Genomic DNA, 13,158 nt, shown 5'->3' with positions numbered 1-13,158 from the left:
AAATGTTCAAAAAGTTAAGTGGCCACAACAATTTAGTCCATTTGGTTTTGCCAAAATCAAACTGGTACCTGGTGAAATGTCTGTTAGGGCCTCACATGAAGTATAATTCTGTGGAGACTGTTACATGAAGTGCCTCACATGAATTCTGGTCTTCTCCTGTATGGAGATAAAGACTCCACAAGTTTGGAAGTTGTTTCCAGCAGCAAAATGGAAAATGTACCATCCTCTTAAGACCTAAGTTCTCCCTCCAACCAACCAAAAAAACCCCCAAAAAAACAACAAAACAACTGGGTGGGATTGGTAGCATCAGGTTGTGGGGCTTTTAGAGATTACAAGATAAAGTTCCTTTTTACAGGAATGTTCTATAAAACTAGAACTATGACAGCAGAATATAAATATAATTTGCTCTGAAAAATACCTTTTGTATTAAAGGATGTGTAACAATTCTGATATCAATGGATAAAATGTCATTTATAATTGGGGATGTGGGGAATCCAGGAGGTAAAGATGTTGTTACCACTAGTATCTGTAACCCCTCATTCTAGCCCTGGCAGGCCAAGAAGCACATTGGCTTTAAAAAAATAAACCAAGCAAAAAACATCAAAAGGCTTCTACCATTAGAGTTGTCTACTGTTTTCTTCTTCAGGTCCTGATTGTCTGCAGCACAGGTTTGGCTGGCGTTATGTTGCTGAATTACCAACGAGATTACACCATCTGGGTGCTGCCACTCATCATTGTCTGCCTCTTTGCATTCCTGGTTGCTCACTGCTTCCTTTCTATTTATGAAATGGTTGTTGATGTCCTTTTCTTATGTTTTGCCATCGATACAAAATACAACGATGGGAGTCCTGGGAGGGAATTCTACATGGATAAAGTTCTCATGGTAAGTTTCCTCTTGCTCTCAAAGTCTAAGGATCTGGTTCCATAGAATAGGTATTTTGACAGTGGAATGAATTCACTTGCTGGGTTTAATGTTTTGGTTTTTTTTTTTTTTTTTTTACCTTGCCACCTTGTTCATGGCTTGACCTGCAAACAGTGTAGTCTGATGAGCATCAGATAAGTGATGATGCTTCCTTCCCTTAGTACAACTGTTATTGGCTTCTATTTGCTGCCTGTTAGATGAGCAGTCATCTTGCAGAATCATACTCTTGGGTATCATGTCTTGTAAATGACACTGCAGGTCAGAAAGAAGCAGAACAAGAGGGAAAGGCTTGGTTTTGTGCTTTCCTAAGAAGGACATCTCTTTGGATAGGGAAGAGGAAAAATATCAGAGTATTCTACCTTACACATAGATAATGACCACAGTGGAGTTTTACTTCTTTCAGATAGACATCAACCAGAATTTGACTGTCTGTCATACGTAGGCTTTATGCTAGAAACAAAGTTGTAAGAATTCTGCTTCCAAAACCCTTCACTTTGTTGTTGAGTAGGTAGTTTTCGTGAGAGTGTTTTTAAGTAGCAGCTGTAGAATATGTCTCTGTAAAATGCCCCCCCCATGCATGGGCTAGAGGAAGATTCTTATGACTTCTCAGTCATAGAAAAAGTTTTTTTTCTGATTACTTGTGGGAAAACCATGCCGAGAATTTTGGTGCTGATTTTTTGGTAAATCACAACAGAATCTAGAGTATATAATAAATAGAGTGGTGGCTGATGAGTTAATAAAAATAAACCATAAAAGCATTGTAGGTTTCTTTAGTTGTGCAGTCAATATCACAAAACACGAGCAGCTAAAGTTTACTGAAATTTTCTGCAGAATGCTTGCCTGCAAGAGAAAAAGAATTGTATAAAATTGAATTAGCTTTGCTAATCTTCGTAAATGGGAGATTGTACTGGTGAAAAATTTAAGAGATTGAAATTACACACAGTTCACAGGCTACAGTGTAATAGCTGAGACTAGGATGGTGGTGGGGGAAGGTTTGTTGTGGTTTGGTTGCGGGTTTGGTTTTTGGTTTTGGTTTGTGGGTTTGGGTTTGGTTTTTTTTTGGTCAACCAGCCTTTTACCTTCTTTCCCCATAAAGGAGAGCATTGCGTGGTACATGGAAAAGTTGTAAGAGCACACCAGGCAAATACCTGTCTGGCTTCCAGAATTAAATGAGGGAGGCCTTTGTGGATATTTGACAGGCTTTTCTGATACCTCATGGTCAAGTCTGAGCAAGAGATGCAGATGGGCTTGATGTTTTGAGCAGTTGCATCTTGAAGGTCTGTCTTGAGACTTGATGTTTTAGAGTCCGTGCTAAGAGAGCACTTGTCGTTTCATTACTGTTTTTCAGGAGTTTGTGGAGAATAGTAGGAAATCTATGAAAGAAGCTGGCCGGGGAGGTGGAGCTGAGAGCAGAGAGCTAAAACCAATGGTAGGTGCAGATGAGGAGGTGGCGATCCTCCAAGAGTTTCACTTTTACTTCTTCTCCCTCTTTGTCTTTACTGACTGCACTTCTTCAGGAGAAGTTTTTGTTCTCTGTATCACTCAAGATGTTCTGCTTTTTCTGTTTGTGAGCTTGCCTATCACCTGGATGGCAGAGTTTTTGTCACAGCTGAGACCATCTCCTGTAAAAGTAAGATGAAAGGAACTGTCTCATATGAAACAAATGCAGTATATTTCATTAGGATTCGTGAGGCATGCTATGTGGTGTACACAGACAGCCCCAGTTGCTGTTTAGTCTAAAAATAAGATGGCTCTGAAATTCATTGGGCTATTCTGACTTTAATCTCTTCTCAGCCCTGAGATGAACAATTTTTGCTCATGTTACATTCACTGCAAAAGCCTGAAGAACACTACTGAGCGCAGCCATTGTTGCAAAGTAGGACCAGGCATTTAAAGCCCTCACCAAATTATCTTACACCATGCCAAGGAATTGGATAGAGTGATTCCTTTCAACCTGCTCAAATGACATTTCTCCCAGTTGTTTGTTTTTATTGCGAACTACTTATGTTGCTTGTCTCTTGTGTGCTCTTTCCATCTCACACTGTCAGATGCACAGACAGTGAACAATGCATCATTTATGCTTTTGCAGCCTGTTTTACTTATGGTGTGCCTGTTAGGAAGGCATTGCATGTCTGAGTAGCCTGGAATAAGGAACACTATACGTGGTACAGATAACAGATAGGAGGATAAGTTTGGAAGGTGGAGAACAGAGAGCGTATAATGGAGAGCCAGTCTGGGCAAGGTACGACTTGTCATCGTGCAATATGATTTTGTGAAATAGAATATTTTTTTCTGCCATTACTTTCTCAGAGCGTTTGGGGTCTGAGTCATTTCCATACTATGGGGATAATTTTTTAACCAAATGGAATCTAAATAAGTGTATGCTAACAGAAGAATTTCTTTTTTTTCAACAATGTACATGAAGCCATTTTGCATGAGCACTTTTTGAACAAGCTGGAATGGGTTCCTGCTATAGACTGATGTGTAGCTTTGCGTGTTTTGCTATTTCATTATGGCATACCACTCTCTAGATTTGCTTATGCCTAAATGCTGCTGTGTTTATACATATGAAAAACTAATTCTATGCTCATTTACTGTTTCTTCTGGGAGTAATTCTAGCTGTTCAAACAGACACTAATGTTGGGATTTTCAGAGTGATCCAAATGCTGTAGATGCAAATGTGCCATTAAAAATGATTGAGACTTTGGGTGTGCAAACCCTCTAGTCACATGCACAAAAATTTCAGTTCAAAATTTTATTATGTAGTGGTTTTCCACTTACACTGTTGTTGGTACTATCACAGACCGCTACTTATACTTTTGTACCTGACTGCCTAAAGCTCGGATGTGAAAAACCTTTATTCACCCCGCCCCTTACAAAAGGGCAAACAGAGTTACCTGCAAGTCAAGGGTGGTGTTATTCTTGTAGGAACTTGTTTCTAGGCACTCGAGCCTGGTACTGCCTGAAAGTCCTCATAGGACTACTGCAGAAGATGCTGAGCACTTGGGGCTCAGCATGGGAGTCACCTGCTGAATTACTCCCAGTTCTGCTGCTCATGTGATTGTTTTGTTTGGAACTGATTGGGCCTTGTTTTCTCAAGTGGCTTTCCATTTTTGGGCATTCAGCTCCAGTTGAGTGGGTTTTGAAATACTAGGGTCTCACTTCCTGATGAGGATGGGACACAGTGGTTACCTCCGTTAAATTTCTGATACCTTCCCCAAAGTGTCAATAAAGGCCTCAGTTATGTCTGGCATAGAACCATTCATAAGTCTATCCTGTAATGGTAGTGCCCATAGTCTCAAAATTGCACGTCTGAAAATGAGATTACTACTACTATTTTTCCTGTTCTTTTAGAAATAGAATCTCTACTGTCTTGCTTCAGTACCCTTGAAATGCAGATATTTCTTAGAATATGACAATTATTTCTGAAAGTGAAACACCCTAAGTGGAGTTGTGCTTAAAGTAGGTAATAATAGCAGAGACGAGGAAACATTTAGGACCTTCTGTTCTTGTATCAGGGCACAAGAAAAAAAAAACAACAAACACCTTTTCACACTTTTTTCTTTATGGCTTCCAGCGACCCCTTTGACTCAGTTTCTACTTGTCCTTTGGCATTTGTCTAAGACTGTACTGTATGACTTTGTTTTCTAGGCCTCTGGAGCAAGTTCATCTTGAAACTAGCCAGCCATATTGGAACCCATTGACATTCCAAAACAGTATATATATACATATATACATATATATATATATATATATAAAAATAAACAGCCAAAATCAGAGAAAAGGAACAGGGATTTAAAACTTTTTTTAACAATTATTTTTGTGAAACATGTACTCTTTTCATACGGGTGGCTTTTACAAGCAGCTTTATCATTGTTCCATTTCTTAAATTATTGATTGTGGTCATGGAAATGTTGATTCTTATCTGCTTGGTATTTTACAATCTGGAGGAGGTATCGTTGTAAAGATAATCTGAAATCATGACTGGGTTTAGAGACAGATTTCCCATGACATTGCTAATCTGCTGAGACTTTTACTTGTTTAGTTTCCTTTCAATTTGCATTAAATTTGGGACAGTCACATGTACAGAAAACCTTGAAATCAAGAAAAGTCTTAAATTTAGTTTTTCAGAAGGTGGTTTCAGTGAGAATTCATTCAGTTCAAATCGGTTTGTAAGCAGTTATTTTACTTTACAACCCTGGCAGGGCACAGTTTTGTTCACCAGTATCAGACATCACAATAACCAACTCCTCAGGTATTCAGGTGTGTGGGAGCCCTTGCATCTCCTATTAAACAGAACCTACAAAATGGGGACAGATAATTTTTATATGCAATCAACTTCCTGCTTTACCCTACTTGCCCCTCATACCCGTTGCCCTCTATCCTCCCCTTGAGTTCAGTAACCTCCTTCACACTTCAGCAGTGTTCCTTTGAAGGGTATGGATTCTGCATATGGGCAATTGAAATAACAGATTGTTTAAGCTCAGTCTTAGCCATACTCATGATTAATTCATGACTAGATACAAAGATGCTGAGGAGGGGAAGAGAAATGAACTGTACTACTGTACATAAAAAAGTACTGTATGCTTCATTTCATTTAATGCCAGAGAGCTCTGGGAGGTAGAAGGGATCATTCCTTGCCTGTTGTTTGATCCATATATGTATGTACTGTAGTGGGTGGCTAAAATGGGAAAGGGCAGAGAAACATTTCTTTGGAAGTGTAGCTGCCAGGATAGTTATCTGAAGTTATTAAATAATGACAAGAGAACATGCTTTTTTATTATTAGTAGTAGTACAAAATTTCTTTTCAGTCTGGAAGCTCGCCAGATATGAATGCTAATATTCAATTATTCAACTTATTGTAATGGTAAATGCTTAAGTGTATTTGCTAAGAATTCATGATCTGTCTATGCTATATATTCCTTTTGTTACAATTTTTTTAAGAAAACTATTTTTGTTAATGTAAAGTTAATATTTCAGAGCAGAATTTTTAAACTTATTGCACTAAATACAAGCTCTCTACAAATAAACGATGCCTCAATGGTACAATCACTCCATTCAAGAAAATCTTTTGAAAGAGAAAAGTCTTTCTACAGAAGCTTTGTAATGGAGTAGAAAGGTATGTCTAGGTAGAGACATGCACAACTCATGTTATCAAGGTTTAGTAAATAAGCAGTTATTTGTGCTTCCTGTCAGAGGATCAGACTTCCAAATTGCTGCTGAAGATTTAAAGAATTATGTAGTATCATGTAGCTAACTAGTGCTCTTATCTTTTGGCAATAGTAAAATATTTCACTTTTGCTTCCAGAAGGCATTTGATAACTTAAATTTGGTAGGTTTTCTTTCGGTAAGCCAGTTAAAAGAAGGATTTACACTTTTCATATCACAGACCCCAAACTATGTGAGAGGTGTGAAAATAAAGGTACATGTAGAAAGGATAGCTGCTGGGGAGGCAGAGAGACAGAATTACTCAGTCCTGGAAGCACTTAGACACTCATTTAAGTGAACTATATCAGTACCTCCACTAACATCAGAAGGGCTCTCTAAGTATTGAAGTTGTAACGTACACATCTGTGTAAGTGCTAACTGGGCTAGAGCTTCAACCTAGGGATTCAGACTGGAGCACTGGTGAGGCCTCTCAGTGCAAGTCAGAGGTCAGTCTTGCCTAGAAGAAGCACTGGAGCAGTCTTACTTTTGTGGAGAGGAGACCTTCCTGCTGTACCAGTGTCTAAGACAGCAGTGGCTCTCAACACCAATATTTGTGTAGATCAGGAGGGTTTAACCACGCCAGAAACTTAAAAACTGGCTTAGATGAATCCTAGAAACTGGATTCCAAGGCTAAAAGACTTATCGAGTACCCAGTTGCTTCCAGAAAAATTAATTTTCTTCTCGTTTGGAGGCTATTGGAGGTGCTTAATCAAAGAAGCCTTGTATTCTGCGCATTTTGATAAAAAAGTTCTGCCATGACTGATCCCACAAGTTTGTGTTCCCTGCTCACTGGAAGTCCTGAGTGGGGACTTTTCTCTGTAATTGCAACTAGGACTGCAGTTGGAAACAAATTTTGTATTTTTGTATTACTTGACTGTGCACCATTTTTATAGCAGTTTATCCTGTCTTAAAAATAAATTTGTTTTATTTACATGGTGTTTAAAAGATACAGGCAACACTTTTCTATGGGTAGTTGTAATGTTTAAGTGAGAAATCTATATCATTACGAAGTTCTTAATAAAATTGTGTGCACCACTCTTGAGTGTATATCTGGCATGCAGAGCTTTTAAGTCATGCCAAAAAGGCGTTCCATCCACATGCAGATTTTCCAGTGTCCCTTTAAAGCTTTTGAATGTCCTTTGAAGTTCATTTGCAACCAAACTACAAGCTGCCCTCTTCCAGCCCTGTCTTGTGCAGGGAGATAAGCAGAAGACAGAGTTCTGAAGAGACAACTTTTCAGGAGAAATTGAGACTCTGCTTTCCTATCCTAGTGGGGATAGCGGAGTGAGAGGACACTTTGGCATGTAAATTGCTATAGAGATGTTGGTAGTAGGGGTGCTGGGCTCTGCCAGTTGTGATGGATTCAATACTTTTTTTTTGACTGTTGGTTATTAAAGCCAGTATGTGGACTGCTTTGTGGGAAGCAGTCTAGACTAACTAGAGAGCGATGCTGCAGCGAGAATAACAATGCAGGAGGAGCAAGATGAGACAGCTGAAACAGAGAAATCATCTCCTTGGCAAGTCCATTGAATCAAGTACTGCTTGAGGACTGGAGATTTAGACTGGACAATCTGGGTTTAGAAACAATCAGTGGGATTACTAGTTCCCAGCCGTTGGTTTCCGCAGATGGTCTGTATCATAGCCTCTGACCAGCTAGGTTACAAAGTGAAAAAAGTATACAATTCTTTAAATTGCTAGAATTTTTACACATTATTTTACTCACTGTTTTATTTGGAAGTTGAACAGCAGTGTGTAATCTTTATTGCTTCTTCCAACCCTGGAGGATTTTTTTTTTTTTTTGTTCTTTTAGGTCTCATTTCTGTATTGCTCTTTCAGTAAAGGAGTGCCAAGTGGCAGTGTCAGCTCCCCTTTGCCCCACTGATCTTACCACATTCCCTCTCACTTTCCTGAGGCAATGATTTAGGATATCACCTGGACAATGAGAGGGGGAGTAGGTGCTGAGCTAAAGTCCTAAGATAGGATTTTTTTTTTATGATATCACTCCATCACTGTGTTAAAAGTGCAACCCATCTCTTCCGCAGTTTCACTGCTGTTCCACAGCTAGGCTAAACACTATGGCCAGCTTAGAATTGCATTTTCAACCTTCTTGTAGCTCCCAGCTGCCAAAAACAGGATGGGGTTTTAAATGTGGCCTTAGCTTGGCATAGTAACTGAAGGACTTTCTGCATTAGGGAGAGGGGAGAACTAGCAGTGAAAAACCCAGTTAAAATGCTGTGGTGGGTTGACCCAGGCTGTCATATAAGCTGCTATTCTGTTGCTTGCTCAGTCCCCACAGAAGGATGGGAGAGAGCAGTGAAAGGACAAAAAGCACTGTTATAAAGGCAGTTCATTAAGTAAGAGGAAAAACGGAAAAAAAAAGAAAGAAACCCAAGTGATACAAAGGCAGTCACCATCTCCCACCAGCTGACAATGCCCAGCCAATCTCCAAGCAGTGGCTACTTTGGAACCACCCCAGTTTTATAGCTGAGTATGACCTTATATGTTATGGAATATTTCTTCAGTCTGTTCAGATCAGCTGTCCTGGCTGTCCACCCTCTCACCTCTTTACCCAACTCCAACCTACTCTGCTGGAGTAGCAGAGTGACAAACAGAGAAGGCCATTCACCCTGTGCAAGCACTGCTCAGCAACAGGTAACATTGATAACATTGTGTTATCAAACACTCCTTTGGTTGCAGATCTGTGACACAGCACCTTGTAGGTTGCTGTGAAGGAAATTAACTGCATCCAGCCCAACCCAGTACACAGGTCCACTTACCCAGTAGTTAATCCAGGACTTGCTCCCTGCATTTCTGTACAGCATCTTCTCAGGGTGGTTACTTCTTTCTGAAAGGGCTTTTTTTGCAGCAGGCAATTAGCCTGCTCCACAGTGCTCCCTTTCATGGAGGGAGCAGGGGATGTTAGCTCTTACTCTTTCAGCACATAATGGGGATATAACGCAAAAATGAGCCCTTTCTGTATCAGTGTTCTGGCAATTGAGCAGCCAGTGTTGGAGACAACATATTTAATGTGCCCTCAGGGCATGCACTTTAGCAGTTTGCTCTGAGTGGTTATGATGTATTCTATGAATGTATGTTATAGAGTCAGAATAAAATGCATGTAGCAGACATATACTTGTCATCCAGTGAGCATTTGATTCAGAGTGCATATTACATGCTATATTGAACATGGCACAGTCGTTTTGAGAAACAATCGTAAGATTTATAAGTAGATACCTGACAGCATTCCTGTTTTTTAAATCATGGCTTTGCCTGTGCAGATAATGTTTACTAAATCTAAGTATCAGTAGCCCATTGTTTCTTGAACAGCTTGTGTGTCACATTATCAACACAGAAATCCTATTTCATCTTTGTGAAAAAAAAACACAAAACACCAACCTTGTGTTTCCCAACACAAGACCCAACAGACTTATTTGAAGCATTTCTTGCACTCAGCTTCTTTGTTGAGATGATGAAAGTTTACTCTAAATATGTCATTTCCAAATGGTTTTTCAACTGTTTCATCTCTGCTGTTATTTCCATCACATAACAAGATTATGGAAACTAGTAAATCTATATTTCTTGTGTTCTGTAGCGAATACTGTTCTCAAGGTATTTTTTTCTTTTATATTTAAAGAAGTGAGAGAAGAGATGAAACTTATCTCTTGTGATATGGGTCACGTATAAAAGGCAGAATTTCTGGTCTGGGATGGAGCTGTGATGTGTCTTGCAATGTTCGCAAGCTGATGCAATCAAGCCAAAGCTCCTCAGAGACTTTAGGATTATGAAAGTATTCCTAGGGACAATTGGTAGCATGAATCAATCTGAAAATACCCATTTGGAGGCTAAACTATTGGAGGCATTCATTTGGCAGAGATCTGCTAAAAGGGAACTAGCAGAAAGCCAGCAAACACCCATCAGATTCTACTCACCTGTCTCAATGAGGTCAGGTCATTGAACGTGAGCGTGATGAGCAGAATTTGGTGTTTTAAGCGTTTGGTACTTTTCTACAGAAACGTAGACTTAGGACTCCACTTAGAACCAAAGTTGCAAGAATTCAGAGCAAAAGTACCAGCTGACTTGAACAGAACTAGTCTTATTTCAGTAATGTTAAAGACAGCTATGACCTTTCTAAGTATGTGGCAGCATAGGTAGCTGCCATTCCTCAAGCGGACAACCTCTGTGGCTTGAGTGGAAATAGGGACAACTAGGGAGTTATTCCAGAAACACTTGGTGAGATTAGCAATTTTGACTACTTGTGAAACCCAGCAGAAATTGAGCACTGACGTTTCCACCGAGGTCACAGTTTTTAACTCTCAAATACCATGTGGTCCATGTTAGTATTAATTGGGTCCCTCCCTGCTGCTCAAACCGAAAAGGAAGAATATCTCTCATTTGGAAAACAGTGCTGCAGACGATGTTGTAGTGCGTCCTGGGGGAGTGAGGGAGTAGAAAATAGAAAGGTGGCTTTGTTTCTAATGTGGGCTAGAAAGCAGAGGCCAAAGGTTAGGTGGAGCCGTGGAGAGTAGGATTTCATAGGTAGAAAATATTCTGCAGAATCTTCACAATAGTTAAGGAAATTCATGTTCCAATTCAGACATCTCACAGCAACATCCCCTGTGTCCTGCTTTTATTTTGCCATGGAGCTCTTCAGAGCAAAAATGAAGGTGGAATCTATACCTATAGAAAAGAATTATTTCTGTATGATGGATTGTGTTGCTGATTACAGAAACTACCCTAAGGAAAATCTTCTGAACATATTTTAAAGGCTTGACAGTACTTGCATTGTCATAGTCCATCAAAGCTTCATCTGAAAACGAATTTTTCATCCTCCTTCACTCATACTTTTAACAGGGCAATCAAATCCCTGGACTGACTTAGTGATTTACATTGAATCAAGATCAACTAACAAGTGCTCCTTTTTCCAGTGGAATGCCACCTCCTTTGAAAATGGGAAAAGTAAATGTGACACTGTTTATTGTTGTCTTGGGAACTTAAAATGTTTTATACTGCAAGCTGTGAATGCAGGAAGAGAAGAAAAATTAACAGTGCTGATCTAATCTTAGATTTTCTGTGTAAACTGACATTGTGCCAGGATACTGATGCAAAACTGTATTTTAGTCTAAGAAATGTATAGATTTTTTAATGTATCAAAATAAAGTTTTCCTTTTAAGTAAGAAAGAAATTTCTCTGTCTTCCATGCGGGGTGCTTAAGTCCAACTCTTCTTAACAACACAATCTCAAGTTCCTGAGAAGCAAGCAGAGCCCATGCAAGTGTTTGCCCAGGCTTCACTTTGTTCTGTGCCTGCCCTTTAGCTGAGTAGCAGCAGTAATGCTGGGCATGTTGTCCTGGTGCCAAGAGAAGCATTGTGATGCTTAATGTTTTCCTAAGATGGGTGTGCCAGTGGAGTTTTGTAGAGCAAAGGTGGGTTTTTTTTTCACAGTCTTTCTTCTCACTGATCATCTGTTCCTCAGCTTCTCTCCAGCATGTTGGAAACTGCCCCTCTAAGCCAACATTTTCACCCATCATCAGGTTCCTTAGCCTGCAGGGTGTGCTGAAGGTCAGTCACATACAGAAGCAGTTGAGAAGCTTTTGCTGTGGAAAGGGAGAGGCTGCAGTCACACATGCACAGGAGTCCCTTGCTCATACCCAAGGACTCTCAGGACTGCTGATGCTGTCTGGAGCAGACTGGCTAATAATGTATGCTTTGCCTCACAGGGACAGCTATGGGGGAATGCAGAGTAGGGAGGGATGATGGAAATCTTGTTATGTATTATGAGCCATGCAAACTGCACATCCCAGTGCAGCACCTCTTGTGGGACAGCTTCCTTGTTCTGCAAGGTCCTGTACCTGCTTCCCACTCTGCAGAGCCGTTCTAACAAGCTTGGATAGCTAAAGATGGATGGTGAGTAGAAGCAATAATAGTACCTGTGTGATCTTACCAGCATAGGCATCTGCAGTCACAAAGATTTCTTGTGCTCTCCTCTCCATCCCATGGACACAGCAAATTTCTGCTTTCTTTGTTGCCGTTTTTTTTTTTAATACACTAGTAAGCCAAGCTGAACCATGTTTTCTTGCTTCTATTACTCTTCACTGCAAACCACTTCAGCACTGCATTTGCATGAGGTGGTTTACTTTGTCTGGAAACCACTGCCACTTCTGAACTGGAGACTGATGTTGTTGTGGCCACTCAGTAAATACTGTCAGGATGAAAAGGACCAGGCAGCCCATCAGACAGGACCTCTGCACACAGGCAGGGTCCCATGCTGGGGACCCAAAGAGTTCTACTGCATGTCAGTGTTCCACAGTTCCTCTGAAGGTATGTCCCCTTGGCTTGGAGTGTCTGTTTCATGGGTTATTAATGGTGAATCTGCTTGGCTGGGTGGGTTTAGCTGTGTGGAGCAGAAGGGACTCTGGAGATACCCTTCTTCAGCACTAGAGGTGTTAGGGGAAGGAAGCATAACATAGCATACAGATTATAAAAACCCTGTCTGGTTTCCACTGGATTTTGCATGTGTCAGAACTGTAGAACAGAAGCTTTCCTCGCCCTCTGTAGCAGTGAGGGACTGAAGCACTGTCTACAGGGATCGGTGCTGATTCCCTCAGCTCGGAAACAAGAGTTTCATGACCTCCAGGGGAAAAAAAAGGGGGGGGGGGGGGGGGGGGGGCTACAAGTGGGCTGCAGAGGGCTAGCAAGAGAAGTATATGTAGGGAGGACAGAATGAGACACAAGACTTGAAAGGAAAACCTCAGGGTACGGTGGTGGAATGAGCAAGAAAATCCTGCTCACACTGTGAGTGGGAGAGCAAGGGCCTAGAGACAGAGGTCTGGAGCTTCAAAAGCAGGATTTGTCCTTCAGTCACTCAGCATTTCCCACTGCCAAGACACTCTGCATGCAGTATGCATGTACCTGTGAACACCAGCCTCGGGACTCACTCCCTGGCATCGGCAATTGCAGAACAGCACAGGCAGGTGCCTCCTCAGATCCCTGAGCAGCCCTGCTCTCCCACTGGAGATGAAGGACCAATCT

At 40.8% G+C, this 13,158-nt stretch overlaps 1 protein-coding gene across 3 annotated transcripts in view; it reads left to right on the top strand.

The window, feature by feature from the left end:
- SLC44A1 (solute carrier family 44 member 1) overlaps nucleotides 1–9,076 on the top strand; it is a 69,922-nt gene extending 60,846 nt beyond the window's left edge. Inside the window, exons 14-16 of one of the 3 annotated variants that reach the window (XM_027714418.2) lie at nucleotides 647–883; nucleotides 2,271–2,351; nucleotides 4,574–9,076. In XM_027714418.2, coding sequence (XP_027570219.1) covers nucleotides 647–883; nucleotides 2,271–2,351; nucleotides 4,574–4,597 — 342 coding nt within the window. In that variant the 3' untranslated portion in view covers nucleotides 4,598–9,076. Of the gene's footprint in view, nucleotides 1–646; nucleotides 884–2,270 lie in introns of all 3 variants that reach the window. The other 2 variants (XM_027714417.2, XM_027714416.2) reach the window with 2 other exon arrangements.
- The last annotated feature ends 4,082 nt before the right edge of the window (nucleotides 9,077–13,158 follow it).

Source organism: Pipra filicauda, unplaced genomic scaffold, assembly GCF_003945595.2.
Source record: "Pipra filicauda isolate LSUMZ 115617 unplaced genomic scaffold, ASM394559v2 scaffold441_size551697_pilon, whole genome shotgun sequence".
Classification (NCBI taxonomy): domain Eukaryota; kingdom Metazoa; phylum Chordata; class Aves; order Passeriformes; family Pipridae; genus Pipra; species Pipra filicauda.
The sequence above is the reverse complement of the archived record's forward strand: the minus strand, read 5'-3'. Positions and strand labels throughout refer to the sequence as shown.